Genomic DNA, 14,996 nt, shown 5'->3' with positions numbered 1-14,996 from the left:
GACTGTTTTTGACCTTTGGTTCTTGAGGCCTTTCAGGAGTAAAGAATTCTCCTAAGTAATTGGTGATGGCAGAGGTATCCTGGAAGCATGAGAGCTCCTGGTTTAGGCAAACTCAAATCTAGATTTCTTGGGATGAGAGAATCCTAAAGTAAATGCCTTCACTCTATATTCTTTAAAATTTTCTTCTGAAACTCCCCACTGCCTTTTTGCAGTCTCTTGTCTGTGGACTTGCTCAGTTGAAGGGAATGTTTCTGTTTATAGTCCAGTACTTTTCATGCGCCTGCTCCTTGTTTTGTGTTCACCCTCATGTTCTCAGTAGTTGGTAAGTTCTGTGTCCCTACTACTTCTGTTCCTAGCACATACTTACCCACTTGTGGTAACTGGTGAACCTGATGAAAGCCCTGATGAACTTTTCTCCCCACTTGTTCCACCAGGTGCATTCTTTAGTTTTTAAGGATGATATTGCCAAAAAGAGCAGATTGAATTTTCCTTGAAAGCTCTCTTCTGTAAAGCTGTTGTATTAACATGTTTTATTCTTAAAACAGATCACTAAAATACAGATATTTATTTCCTGAAGTGCTCGGAGTTAAAGAAGAATCAGGATGTTGAATTGTAAATAGGCTCTCGAGGTTTTATGCCACCGTCTCTTGAAGGGCATGTTTGATTAGATGTGCTTTTGGGTGACATTTAATCATGCAAAGATAGACTTGTCTTAGTGTTTCTCAGCTGCGGGATATGGTTGGCTGTGAACAGAGCTCAACTAAATCTACTTGTTGCTAGCTGCTTATCAGAATGTGCGTGCACAATGCATTCCTCCTAGGAACTGAACCGAACCTGCAGAGCTATGCAGCAGAGAATTGTGGAGCTTATCTCACGAGTGTCCAATGAAGAAGTCACAGAGGAGCTGCTGCATGTGAACGATGATTTAAATAACGTCTTCCTCCGATACGAAAGGTGGGGCACTTTTTCCATCAACTATTTACATTTGTTCTGGGTTTTCACTTAAGTATAAAATAGGTCAGTTGGCAAGAGTTGGCCATCTGGGCCGATGGTCCCACATAACAAAATGCAGAGAACCAAACCACAGAAAGCATTTACAAAGTCTTTTTATGGTCTTTTATGGTAACATTCCTGTTTCAGTTGTTTCCTTTAATACTACGATTTTTTTTTTTATCCTAGCCATTGAATTTTTGTGGGGCATATTTGTAAAATGCAGGGGGCAACCTTGTACAAAACTCTCTGAACTAGCAGCAGCTTGAGTCTGCAAGTCCCTGTTGTGCCGTGCTGTACACATGTAGGGACTTGGGACCCAAAATAGCACAGCCCCAGTTGCTGGTTCTGCTTGCCAGCTTGGGCTCTGCACAAATGCTTGTGCTGCTTCCCAGCTTAGGGAGGCTCCCGAGAGCTCTCTCTGTCTTCTGATCTCTGAGCTTTCTAGTTCCAGTACTGGTGCAAAGGGAGCTGCCTGAGGTGGGCGTGACCTTCGTGCATGTAAGGGTTTTGTTTTTAAGTAACACTTAAATCTTGGGGGGAAAAAAAAAAGCCTGTCTTGTGCAGAGCTGAGGTTTTGAAGAGTTGGTCTGCAAGAATCATCCCCAGGGGCTGGACTTGGGTCATAGGACTTTCGACATGGTAGACAAAGGCACTGTCAGCCACATCTGCTGCAGTAGGTGACACGTGATACGGCAGTCTTGGGAAAGTTTAATCTTCCCCTTAATGACAGGCCTGGGGAGTGAGGCACTAAAGAGCACCCTTTGTTCCTTGCTTTTAGCACAGGGCTTTGTTTCTCAAGCCTTTAAAAATAAATCAGACTGTAGATCTGTGAATCTAAGCTGTCACGGCAAAGGCTGGAAAGAAGACTCGGTGGCCTCGATTTTGTCTTTGATTTAGTTGTTCAGAGGAGATTGAGGCAAACTTTGAAACAAATGCTGGCTTTTTATGTGAAACGGTGTGTGTTTCATGCACGAGCATGATTCGACAAGTGGCAGAGTGTAACTGTTACTGAGGCTTAGCCTGCTCACCCTTAATATTTCTTCTATTTTCCTCCATCTGCAACTGGGGCTAATGTATTTGTAGTCATTATACCCTGAAAGGTGAGCTGAGTGATGCTAGCAAGCTATTTGTGGTAGAATAGCTGCGGTGCTCTGAGCATTTCAATAAATTCCAGTTCCTCCTCTGCTCTTCCAAAGGCTCCGCGGTCATCACGCTGATTTCTAGGATGGGTACCGAGCTCTGGCAGTGACTCAAGCAGGAGCTCTGGCCCTCGCTGTGAAGCTTTGGATGGAAACGAAATGTGTGGTTCATAAGCCTTTTGGTGAGAAATAGGAGGTGGGAGGTGTCTCAGCTTTCCAGCTAAGGGAGCTGGATTTCCAGGAATAGCAGACACCCACAGTTTCCTAAAATTGAAATTTGAGGCTGAATTTGGTTTTGCTGCCTTGCAAGTCTGCATTTTCCTCTGTTACATTAAGAAAACATTTTAGTTTGCTTGAGATTCCCTGTTGTATTTTGTCCATCTGGACAGGATGGACACAGGATTTTATGAGTATTATGGGGTTTTTTTACTGAAAAGAGAGGTTATATGTGAAACTACTTTTAAATGAGGAAAAACTCTAACCTCAGAGAAATCATGGTGCTTTTCCTGGTGACAAAGGAGATTGAACTGACCTCAGACAGGCCTTGGGAGGAGGTAGTTCCCCCTGCTTTTTTGAGTTCCTGAAAGCTGGGTTTGGGTTTGTGGCCCCAGATGCACAGCTGGTTGGGGAAGGAGTAGAGAAGAGACCAGATCTTGACTAGCTAGACTCTTCCCCTAAGAAGCAGGAGGATTTTTATGCAACATCATTACTTTTCAGTCTTGGAAAGTGCCAGCCCATTCGAACATAGGCTCTGGTGATCTTTGAGCTGACCCAGAGTATTTCAAGACATGAATCTGCTAATCATTGTTTCTCTCCCCGCGTGCTGCCTGGGTAGGGCTGTGCTAGCATGCATATGGCTTCTCATTTACATGTGTTGCAGCAAGAGGGAGCTGTTAAGTGGGAGGAAGACTTGCTGCAGTGCTCAGCTTATTTAGCTGGGAGCATCAATCTTGCTGCAGTTCCTCCTGTCCCTTGGCTAACAGAATAGTCTATCACGAAGCACTTAATGGAAAAAAAAAACCAAAGAGAAATAGTATAGTGGTTTTTGGGCATATGTGTGCTTCAAGATCAGATTAATCAACTTAATATCCACATTTGCCAAGAATGCAACTTCTGTAACTATCCTCCGTTTGTCCTAGCTTGGAGTTAATGCTTTCAGGCTTCCCTCTTGAACCAACAGAAACTAAGTTCAGTGGCAAGCATGTCATGTCTTTGTGATAAACTTGTTTTTCATTGTTTATTGGTGGCTTTGATAGTCCCTGTTGGGTTTTTGTTTTTCTTTTTTCTAAACAGATTTGAACGATACAGATTGGGACGTTCAACACAAAATGCCAGCAACGGAGTAAGTACCTAACTCCATTTATTACATCAGCAGCTACACCATACTAGCTGTGCTGATATCAGTAGTATCAGACTTCTTATCTGTCCAGCCCTGTGTCCTGCCTGTAGTGGCTAATAGTGGATACCAAGAAAAGAGCATAAGAATGTGGCAAACCTCAAGTGACAACTTTTAGCTCAGGAAGACACTACGCTACGAAAACATCCTTGTGGTCACAATCCCTGATGGAGTTTCTTTCCTCTGTTAACTTTTTTGATTGCTTTTGAGTCCATGTGGACTTCAGGCATTCACAATGTCCTTAAGCAGTGAGTTTCACACTTTTACTACACATTTTTACGTTTTGATGTGGGTATATATATAAAATAAATCTTTTGTTTACATTTGATCAAGTTGGTTAATGATTTTTATTTGCTCCACCTAATTCTTCTTCACTGTGTCTTACAATACAGCTGTTCAGGTTAGTTTTCTTCATGCCACTCATAATTTTGGGAACCTCTCTCATCTCCTTTTTCAGCAGCCCCTTTCCAAGCTGAAGAGTTACAGTTCTAATGATTCTTTTAGTGAAAACTATTTTATAGTTGTTTTATAGTGCTCAAGATCCGAGTTAGTGATGAATTCATATGTGGCACTATTACATTTTCTATTCTACATTCTTCTAACAATTTCCTCTGTTTATTTTGCCTGTTTGACTGCCACTTCTGCTGCAGTGTGATGCAAACGTCAGCACAGGCTCTGCATTGTAACTTCAGTCACAACGAAATTTTGCTTCTGAAAACAGTTTATACCTAATGTGGAAAATGGTAGCAAGTCTGGTTTGAATTAGATCTGATGTTGGTCTGGTGCTAAAAGAAGTGGAGAACACAGACACATGAGCTAAATATGAAGAGATCTAGATGACCTCCAGGAGAGGTTCCTGCAGTGCTGAGCAGTCAAACTGAGTTTTTTTGGTGGCTGACCCTTTTTAGTCTGCACTCATCACCACAGTATCCAAGAGACAGTCCATTTGGCAGTACACAAGAGAGATCTTTTTAGGAAGTGCCTATTGTTTTTGTGTGTTTAATGTTGCGCTGCAAGAAGAAATCTCTGGCATGTGTAACTTGCTGTGTTTCTTGTGTCCCAACAGGTACTGAATGAGGTGACAGAAGATAACTTAATAGACTTGGGTCCTGGCTCTCCAGCTGTCGTGAGCCCAATGGTTGGAAGCTCAGCACCCCCGTCTTCGCTTTCTTCCCAGCTTGCAGGGCTTGGTGAGTACCTGATCTCAATAGTGCTGAGGAACATGAGGCTCCAATGCACGGACTTTTTCAAGCCTAACCAGTCTGTGGGTGTTGAACAGCATGCAGGGGCTGCTAGGCAATCCAGGTGTGTGATTGTGGGAGCAAGTCTGAGCGGTTGCTGAGCTCCCTGTGACCGACCTGAACACCCAGTACAAGCCCTTATTGCAGTGGGCTGTTGGGATTTACAAGGAGCCATTTTTTGCTTGTAGGTCAGGGAGTTTCTGCTCCCTCTGGCTCTCCAATATCTGGTTAATGTTGCTGTGTAGCCTTTGGAAGGTTTGGGTATGTGGCTTATGGGATTAGGATGGCTTTCCCACTCCTGTGCACTGTAGTGATCTGCAATTGGGAACCGGCCTGGCACAAAGGGAGAGATTTATGAACCAGAGGGGAGACTGAAAGGGTGCAGGTTTTTGTTCATGGTAAAACTTATACTACTGCTTTTATTTCTGCTTAGGTGTAAGCTCCATTAAATCAGTCTGGTGAATGTTCTTGATTCCCCTTCTACAAATAATATTTGAAATCTTTGGATGGAAGGTTTTATGAAACTATTAGGTGTTTTACATTAAATCAAGCCAAAGATTACTTGATAGGATCACTTGATTTGACTGAAGGTTCTCCACCTCATTCAGCGCTGCGCCAATACCCTGTCACTTGATTTGACAGTCAATAGCTGAGAGACAACGTTGTGGAGAAAGCTAGTATCCATGCCCAAAATTTTGGACCATGTTAGTGAGTAGTAAATATCTCAGGATGAGATTGGCAGCAGGTGCACACCAATCCCCAAATGCTGGCATCTTGCTGAGGAGTACTTACAGTGTGGTGCCAGGAGGAATAAGACAGTCTCTACATTTGTATTTTAAGAAATGCCTGATGAGCAGCCTCCAGCCTCTTCTGGACAGAACTGTGCTCAGTGCTGCAACTGTTGACATCTACAGAGATCATCTAGTTCTGTATCGTTCATGACTTCCTCTGTAACCTACGTAGTCATGGCAGTGGTGCTAGCATATGGTTTGCTATTTCATTGGTTTGCTTTTTTTGCCTCTGGTTGCAGACTTGGGTACAAACAGCGTCAGTGGCACACTCAGCTCTCTACAACACTGTAATCCTCGTGATGACTTCGACATGTTTGCACAGACAAGAGGCAGCTCCTTGGCTGAGCAGCGAAAGAAGTATGTTGGAGTTTGTCTTTAGCACTCTAAGTCACGGCATTGCTGTTTTCTAAGGGCATAAGTCTGAAACTTCTTGCCTTCATTCCAGACTAAAAAAGTAGTTTTGGTGTATGCTTTTGTGCTTTTAATCCAATTGTTGGTCATTATTAGTATGAGCAAGTGGAGAAGTTCCTGCTGCTGGGCAGAGCAGACTGGCTGAGTAATGTTATTTGACTGTATTAGTTAATGAGCTCACTGAAAACTTGGAAATGAACTTGCCTTTACTTCTGCAGATGCTTCCTCTCATGAAGGTTTGTCATCTCATCCAGCTGGCCAGTGCTTGAGATATAGGAACATAAGGGTCCTTCACCTGAAGGTCATGGCTATATTTTGGTGACTGAATTACTGTCATCAAGGGCTTGGAAACAGAATTACCATCCAGTTAGACTCTCCCTTTGGCCCAGCAGCCAGACTTGTGCAGGCTGTCAAGGCAGTGTAGCTTGCCCGGCTGCTGTGCTGTCCCTAATTTGTTTATATGCACAGGGCTCGCACCTCTAGAGCTGCAAATCTGGCACTTTCAAGGGCATTTAACAGGTCAAATTATTTTAATGTAAAATAAATCTATGCACTTATTAAGAAATCCTTTGATCTCTGTCAAGTGAGATTCAGTACAAGATACACTCAGGTATTTTTCTTTCATGTATTTCTTGCCTCTTTCTAGTTTCAGATTCTAGAGGATGTAGTGGCTACCAGCAGTCAGAGCATCATCAGTATCTTGTCTCAAAGTAAGAAATGTTGTTAAATAGTTCAGCTCAGACCTTAGCTGATTATAAAAAACTTACCAGCTCTGGAAAACTAGAGCCAGCAGATTTATTAGGATCTTTTATTTGCAGTTATCAATATAGCTATTGGTATTGCCTCAGCTGTAGTATCAGTGTTGCAAAGACGTGCTCTACTGTAGGGGTCCACATTACCACTGGAGATTTCAGGCTGAGCACCCTAGTGTGTAGTCAGAAAGGAGATGCATTGCAGAGAGATCTAATGGAGGTCCCTCTGTCTCTTGTGCTAAATGAAGCACGAAACTAGTCCTCCCACACTGCACCTCTATCTCTCTGCGAGCTAATGGAACAAGGAGCACATATCGGTCCGTGATTTCACAAGGGAGGATTGCTATGTCTTCCCTGGATCATACGCTGTATAAATGGAGCAGCAGCGAGGCAGTAAAGATGTGAGTGTGACTTGTGCTCAGAGCTTGGGAGAAGCCAGCACGCTGGAGGAGAAAGTGCTCCTCCCGCTCAGACATGTGGCTCCTCCCAGGGGCTGGTTTATGGGCAGGTGTTGGCATCTGCTTCAGCTTGTGGTTCACCACTGTGCTCTGAGAAATGATGCTATTGCCTCTGTCACCTGACTGCTACACGGCCCTTTTGCATAGCAATTTAAGAAGCGTTTTAAAAAGCCAGGCTCTGTAAATAGTGCATTTCTTTGTATGCTTCACTGCAAGTTGCTTAGTTGTGTTTCATCTGTCTTCGAGTCTCCCTCTGCCCTCTCCCCGTGCATGCGTCAAGGTCAAGCTTCCAAATGTCATCTTCAAAGCTTTGCAAAACGCAGTCTGTCATCAGGCCTCTTTCCATAGTCCCCTGCTAGCTCTTGGACACGCTTTGGTGCCTTGTAACCTATTTGCCTACCTTTCATAATGCCAGTCTTACTCTTTTTGCTTCAACTGAAACCGAGGGATGGGCTTTACACAGAGCACACTCCTCTTCTTCACTTCAAGAAAGATGTTGAGGTGTTGGAGCGAGTCCAGAGGAGGGTGACCAAGCTGGGGAAGGGTCTGGACGGTCTGACCTACGAGGAACGGCTGAGGGAGCTGGGGTTGTTTAACCTGGAGAAGAGGAGGCTCAGAGGTGACCTTAGTGCAGTCTACAACTACCTGAAGGGAGGTTGTAGCGCAGTGGGAGTCGGCCTCTTCTCCCAGGCAACCAGCGATAGGACAAGAGGACACAGCCTCAAGCTTCGCCAGGGGAGGTTCAGGTTGGCCATCAGGAAGCATTTCTTCTCAGCAAGGGTCATTAGCCATTGGAAGGGGCTGCCCAGGGAGGTGGTGGAGTCACCATCTCTGGAGGGGTTTAAGAAAAGCCTGGACATGGCACTTAGTGCCCTGGTCTAGTTGCCATGGTGGTGTCAGGGCAATGGTTGGACTCGATGATCCCTGAGGTCTCTTCCAACCTGGTTGATTCTGTGATTCTTGGAATACACTTAGTACGCTTGAAATCTTGTTAGCAAAAAGAATGTGCTTTCTGATTGCCAGGGGAGTAAATCAGAGTAGCAAGTGCATTCTGCATGGGTGACTGCTGGACTTCCTTCTAGTTCTGTGGTTTGTTCCTTTCTTTCAGCGTGACGTATGAGGATCCACAGGCTGTCAAAGGACTGGCGTCTGCCCTGGACGTTCGAAAACAGAACACAGGAGGGGTAGGTCGTTGCTCTGCGTTTTGTTATCCGAAGCCGTGCGTGGAATCCAAGCTGTAGGCAGCTGCTTTGACCCAGACTTCTTGTTCTGTATTCCATCAACATGCTAGCACTGGCTGTTTTGAAATTGATACGTAGGAGTGAGTACTTGCTCAGTAATGATCTCTAAAGAGCTGCTACTTAGCACACCAGCCTGAAAGACTTCAAAATCATAGTGGGGAAATTCTCCTGTGTTCTTGCAGCTTGCCTGGGGGGTCCAGCTCTTTGACTGGAATTGCTGCAAAGAATTAAGTGGGAAACGCCTTGTGAACACTGGTGTGCATTTGTTTGGTTTGGGTTTGCTTATGGAAGTTGATGCAGTCTTGGACTACTAGTCTTTGCTCTAAGTGCATGGATACACGAGCAAGTTACAGGGAGAGAAATTACGTAGATGTTTAATGCTTCACTGCCCTTGCACGCAGTGTGTTCTCTCTGTCCCAGGGCAGGCTCCTGCTATCTTGTGTGGGTGGCAGAGGCCCATGTGCTGTCACCTCACAGCAGCTGATGCTAGAAACGTGTTTGAGAGAGCGAGCTTGGCCAGCTGTGTCTGCATACCGTGGTGAAGGCAGAGGTGGAAAGAGCTTTCTCATCGTCCCTCAACCCCTTTCTACCAGCCTGCTGTTTAAAACTGTCCTGCTCTTTTGTACTCAGCTGCAAGTTTTTAGATGATGGAGCAAGTTCAGAGCCTTTTCCTAGCCTGATTTTAGTCTGTGCTGGCCACTAGGGAGCATGGCAGAGCCAGGGCAGCACATACACGCCTCCCCCCCTGGAGAACTGCCTCCCCATGCCTTGGCTGATCCCGCCCTGGTTCTTTCATAAGTTGAAACGCGAGTGCTCAGGGCAGCTGGCATGCCTGGCAGCGTGTGCTCTGAGCCAGGGAGAATTTGCGTTTGGAGCCAGCTGGGATCAGATCACAGCTGCCTGCCTGGGCCACAGCTCAGTGGTAAGGGCTTCAGGAATGGTTTCTTATGGAGCATCCCCCCACCTCACAAATCTATCTGCTTGTTCCTGTCCCTGTTTTCCTGCAAAAAGGGTGATTTATAACCCAGGTCATCCCTGTGACCAGTTTCAAGCTCAGCCCCACAAAAAGTCATGCCAGCGGTACTGAGGGGAAAGGAGGAAGGATGAGGAGGTAGGGACAGAAGTACATCAGGGTGGTGAGAGAGGAATTCCTGAAGTCAGTGTGACAGCCCAAGCCCCCCGTATCACTGAGCTGTGTTATTGGCAGGACCTGGGAAAGGATTTGAGATTCTTCTTTGTTCCTGGCTAAGAAAGCACAAGGGGCTTGCATTTAGCTACTGGTCAAGGGGGCTGTATTCCCCTGGTGGCCACAGGGTCATGTCCTTATTTATTAACACTTTTGTTCTCAGCCAATTCTGCGTGAGGCACCAATGTGACGTGTCATTCACACCAGCGTAGCTGCTGCTCTGCCTGAAGTGTTGTCAGTTCAAAGGGCTGTGTCTAAGCTAATCTGATGGTTAAAGTTTTTTCAGGCAGATGCTTTATGGGTTGTGGAACTTTGGGCTCTGAGATGTTGCAGAGACTTTCAGCCTCTTTTCAAAGGTCCTGATGATTGTATCATGTAATCAGAATAGCTTGTTTTGAAATGCAGTCTGTTGGTAATTAGTAAACACTACGTTTTGTCAAGTGTTGTGAGGCTTGTGGGTGTCTCTCCTTAAAGGAAATAAAAATTAAGCTGTCCTAAAGTTACCAGCCCCAGCATGTGTAGGGAAAAACTGGCAGTGCTCAGTAAATGAAAGACACGCGTTAATGTGGGTAGCGAGCTAATTTAAGAACAGCTCTAGGGAGGAGCCAAAAGCTTCACAACACATTCTTCACACACGTCTCGTTCCAGCACAGTTGTCCAGTGGTAAAACTCAGCACATCCGACATTTCTAATGTAGTCGTTCTCAGAGTGGTCTGTAGAGAGATGGCTGGTCACGTGGCATTAGCTGTCTTTTAATGTGATTTAGCAGCTGGAAACAAGACGAGCTAAAAATACCCTGTTTTCTTAATATTGCTTTTCCATGTTGGGAATTGCTTTTGTTGCCACAGAGTTGTTGTGTGATCGCAACTGGGAGGAGAGGTGTCCAAGAAACAATTCTCTAGTGTTATACAGATAGTAGATGAAGTTGGAGTGATTTCCTCTTTTTTTCTTCAGCACAAGTACTGAAATGAGACATAAAAGCTTACAGCTGATTCTCCATTATCTGTGGTATTGGGGACAGCAGAGGTATTCCACAGATAGGGATGTCTGGATGGAGGTACATAAGCACACCAGTGCCTCTCTGCTGAGCTAGCCCAGTTCTGGCAGGGCCGGTGGGCTGGAATCGCTGCGCTCTGCCAGTCCCAAGCGAGCCTCTCCAGAGCTGGAGATGACTCTGCATCCAGGCCCTGGCTCAGGGATGAGATGCTGAAGGACAAGAAGCCATCTTGAGAGTCTTCGTGGTGCTGTGCCGTGCAGTCTGCAACCTGCTCAGAGGAACTGGATGCATCAGCAGTCCTTTTAACCTCTGCCGCTCTTCGAGAGGGGCAGTTTGAAAAACTGCCAGAGCACTGCAGCAAACTGCCATTGCTCACCCTCCTGCTCCATGCCAGCATTAGAGCTGTACTGTTAGGGTCTGGGGCAGAGGCTGTGTGCTGAGATCAAGGAGGTAAGTAGGGTGTGCTGCAACTCACAGCTTCGTAAACAAGGGAAACTCCCCAGTGTGTAATACCAGTGTTTCCAGTAAAGTCTGACTGATCTTTAGTAGGTTGCATAGCCTACACTTTCTCGTCTTCTAAGAAGATGACAAACATCAGCCTCACTACTAGTCAGTGATTATTATTTCTTTTTTTTAATATCAGCATGGAGGAAGTGCTAAAATTCTGTGAATTGTCTGTGGGAAGTGCAGAGGTTGGGGTGAGGTCTGTCCCTCCATGGACAGAGCTGACAGGCGGCAGAGGGGGATGCAGCTGATGCCAGAAGCTACCATAGGCAACTGTGTGTGTGTGTATGTGAAGTTTTTAACTTGCTGCTGTTATATTGCTTTATCACGGGTTGTTGCTGTGGTTTCTCTCTTTATGGACCTTTCTGTTCTCAACACAGAGGAGAGGTAAAGGTGGGAACTCAGACATGGAGCCCATAGACAAGTGGCTAATTACACAAGGAATGGTGAGGACTTCACCAGTGAAGCAATTCCTACTGCCCACCCCAGTCCCTTTACCTAGAATAACCATCCTCCATTCACCTCTTGTCCTGCCCTACTGAACCACTTGAAATCAGACAGTACAAGGAGTTTATTTCCCACCTACATCATTACCTGGGGCCAAGGGAGAGATTTGCACCAATTTCTGCTTTATACAGCACAAAGGCCTGCAACCAAGTGAAGCATTTGTAGGATCCCACATCACCTTCAGAAGAGGCCTGGGGATCCAATTGGTTCCTTATACTGTCTTGATTTATTTATGCAGTATCCACTTTTCGAGGGATAAACACAAGTCTCATGGATGACGTTCATAAAGAGGACACTTTCTACATGTCTTTCAAAGCAGCATTTTCTGGTAGTGCTTAATTTTGTGGTCTGGAATAAACATATGGAAGTTAGGATCATACCTGATTGAACTGAGTAATATAGGGATAGTTCTTTATGAAGGGAAGGGAATGGGAGGACTGCTACCCAGATTGACATCTTCCATCCCACTGGCATTAGGATTCAGGCTCCAAAAAGGTACAATAGCGTTTCTGGCCTTAAGGATTTAATTCCCATGTCTAGTGATGCCAGTGCTCTGATAAAATCAAGCTTTTGAAGATCACTGAATCTGTGTACATTTTGACCTTGTTTGAAGTTGTCCTTCGTCTACGTGCTTGCAGAGAGAGGTTCAAAAGCCTGCTTTAAGTGCAGAAGTCAGAGGCAGGTAAAAAATAGCCTCAGCTGTGCCTTAAAGCCAAGTTCTCAAACCAATTTTGTATTTTTGGACGACGTAATCCATCACTTTAAGTGTTTGAGATTAGTACCAATAATGGGATCTAACTACAAAGTCCTCCTGAGACAGTCCTGGCTGCAGCTGAGTTCGGAAAGGTGCAGTGCAGAATTCCCTCTGGGCTGGGGTGCGCTTGTGGGACGGGGTGTCAGGAGGCCCATGGAGCAGGACTGCCTCGCTCCAGGGAGAGCCTTGAATGTCCCAGACCAAGCTGCCCAGTGCTTAAAAAAGAGAAACATCTCAGAGTTTGAGGTTGAGAAAATCCAGAGTGTGCAGTAGCAAAGTGCACCAACTCTGTGAATCACTTTGCATTTATTCTTCTAGACTTGGGGCTAATCCAGGTTATTTCCGAGGGCCAGTTTGTGGATTTGTCAGCAGTTTGCATGGCTGGTGCGTGCTGATGGGACACGTCACATATAGGGTCGTATCTGCCTGCCTGTGCAAGCACCCAGGAGCAGTTCTGTGCCTGCTAGCACACAGGGGTAAGCCCAGCTGTAGGCACCTATCCTTGGGAGCCAGAGTTTCATTTCAGTGCTTGTCAGAGACCCACAGCTCATCATGTGAGAGTGGAAGAGCCATAAAGTGAGCAGTGTTTGCTCTGCCTCTGATCCTGTTGACAGCGGTTTGCAGAGGCTCTTGCTGTTCGGTGGCTCTGTTGCAGCCCGAGATGTGCTGTGCCACTGTTAGATGTTCATCCATAATGAATAATCCAGTGATTGAGTTAGTTCCTCTTCTTTGCCTTTCCACTGTTTACAAGAGCAGGGAAGCATGAAATCGGCATCCCTGCTGTTGACACCACTCACACCACTGCTTTATTAAAAAAACAAACACGATATTTGTTCCTTGGCTTGTGGTTATTCAGTGTGGAAAAAGGATACTGCAGCACTGATGGAGGCATATGGATTTGGGGAGGGAAGGGGATCTGGCTGGCCAGCCAGTCGCTGCTCTTACAAGCCTGACACCTTGTCTGTACGCTAAATATGAGAGAGAAATACCTAAAATTAAACTAATAATTAACTCCGTTTCTTTCTTAACTGGCTGTAGTTCTTAACTGTATTTATTAATACGATTTTGTAGCATTTGCAATACCAGTGGAATAACTGGCATCCCTTGGATGCGCACGTTCTTTGGTAACTTTTTGTGCTTAAGAGATGAGGGGGGAAAGAGGGGTGAGCTGACGTTGCCGTTACCTGTGCCTGTACAACACTGAGACCACTGAAAGGGTATTTGCCACCTGCCAGAGTGGTATCCACATCCCTCATGACCTGACGTTCTCTCCAAACTGCAGTACATCTAAGCTTAGGGTTGAGTTCTTCCCACTCCGTTTCTGTGCATCCCGGTTCACACACACACCGTTGCAGAGGGAGGCTCAGTCAGGGCTCTGTGGGTACTCTCCCAGTGAATTTGGCAGCTTTGTTTCTGTTTCAGCTTAATCTACAGCTCAGTTCTGCTGGCGAGGTGATGCCAGGACCGTGGAGACACAAACCACACCTTCATCCATTCCAGCTATGCCTGCTAAAGTAACGTAGACAAAATGATATCTGCAGAAAACGTTCCTGGTCCAACCGTGACTTAGGGACGTTAGCTGAGTTGTTCCATACCGGATCTGTTTGCAGTGTAAGATCTGGGTTTTTGCAAGTTAGGCCATGCAGGTGTCAGACAGGGCTCTGTAGCAGCAGCTCTTAGGCACAGACTTTAGCATGTGGCCACCACACTTTAGTGCAGGTAATACCAGTTCCCTTCTCATGAGTTTGGGTGGCTATTGAGATTTGCATGACTAGATTCCTATATTCATTTGTTAGGATCTGTCACTCCACTCATATGCCAAACAGATATTTGTTATGAAAGTGAGGAGCAGGTGCTGCTTAAGCCCCCGTGTCAGGGCAGACATCATTTGGGACAGCGGCAGGGGAAGAATGAAACTGAACCAGAATTCACAAAAAGTGATGTGAACAGCTTTCAGCTTTGCATCCTGACCACCAGCAGCACGCCTGGCTAGAGAGGAGATTCCTCTCTGTAGTAAAGATATTAAAGGTTAAATGAAACCTTCGTTGACATGTCGTTAATTACTAACGAAGTGGGATGCCACTGTGCACGCCTTCAATGGAGAGATAGGATCTAAGATGTGGAAACTACTTAGGTGACATGAGACTGTTGAAATATGTCATCTTCTTGGAGACCAAAGCGCTTGAATTGTGGACAAACTGAGAAAGAGATGTGTGAAGATATTATTTCTTCTGTGTGGTAGGACCCCTCTCCCTTTTGAAGGCAAGCAGGTGTTTTCCCTTGCTCTGAAGACCATGTGGGTTTCATTACCTGTCCAGCCATGGCGTTTTACGGAACACGCTACAAGGGCAATGTGATACCACACATGAACGAAGGCTTTTGCTGTCTGGACATGCCTGTCAGGTCCTGATGGGCTGGTTGTTGTACGGGCACAACAGGCTGTGTTGGGGAACACGCTGCACCTGAGCTCTTGCCTTCCCCATCTATGCAATGTGTAAACAGTTACACGTAATCAAGTAGCTAATTAAATCCTTACATGTAAAGTCAAATGTATTCTGATATTGAGGCCAGGCAGCTATTACAAGATCACAACAGCTTTAAAGAGGTGGTAAGACTGTAGTAGTAA

At 45.5% G+C, this 14,996-nt stretch overlaps 1 protein-coding gene across 3 annotated transcripts in view; it reads left to right on the top strand.

Moving 5' to 3' along the window:
• TOM1L2 (target of myb1 like 2 membrane trafficking protein) overlaps positions 1-14,996 on the top strand; it is a 58,070-nt gene that overhangs the window by 30,430 nt on the left and 12,644 nt on the right. For 2 of the 3 annotated variants that reach the window (XM_068422791.1, XM_068422790.1), the window contains exons 8-12: positions 821-954; positions 3,426-3,474; positions 4,595-4,718; positions 5,800-5,917; positions 8,290-8,365. In XM_068422791.1, coding sequence (XP_068278892.1) covers positions 821-954; positions 3,426-3,474; positions 4,595-4,718; positions 5,800-5,917; positions 8,290-8,365 — 501 coding nt within the window. Of the gene's footprint in view, positions 1-820; positions 955-3,425; positions 3,475-4,594; positions 4,719-5,799; positions 5,918-8,289; positions 8,366-11,489; positions 11,556-14,996 lie in introns of all 3 variants that reach the window. The other variant, XM_068422789.1, reaches the window with a different exon arrangement.

The sequence above is a fragment of the Nyctibius grandis genome, chromosome Z (assembly GCF_013368605.1).
Source record: "Nyctibius grandis isolate bNycGra1 chromosome Z, bNycGra1.pri, whole genome shotgun sequence".
NCBI classification, from domain to species: Eukaryota; Metazoa; Chordata; class Aves; order Nyctibiiformes; family Nyctibiidae; genus Nyctibius; species Nyctibius grandis.
This window is presented reverse-complemented; position numbering and strand designations above follow the sequence as displayed.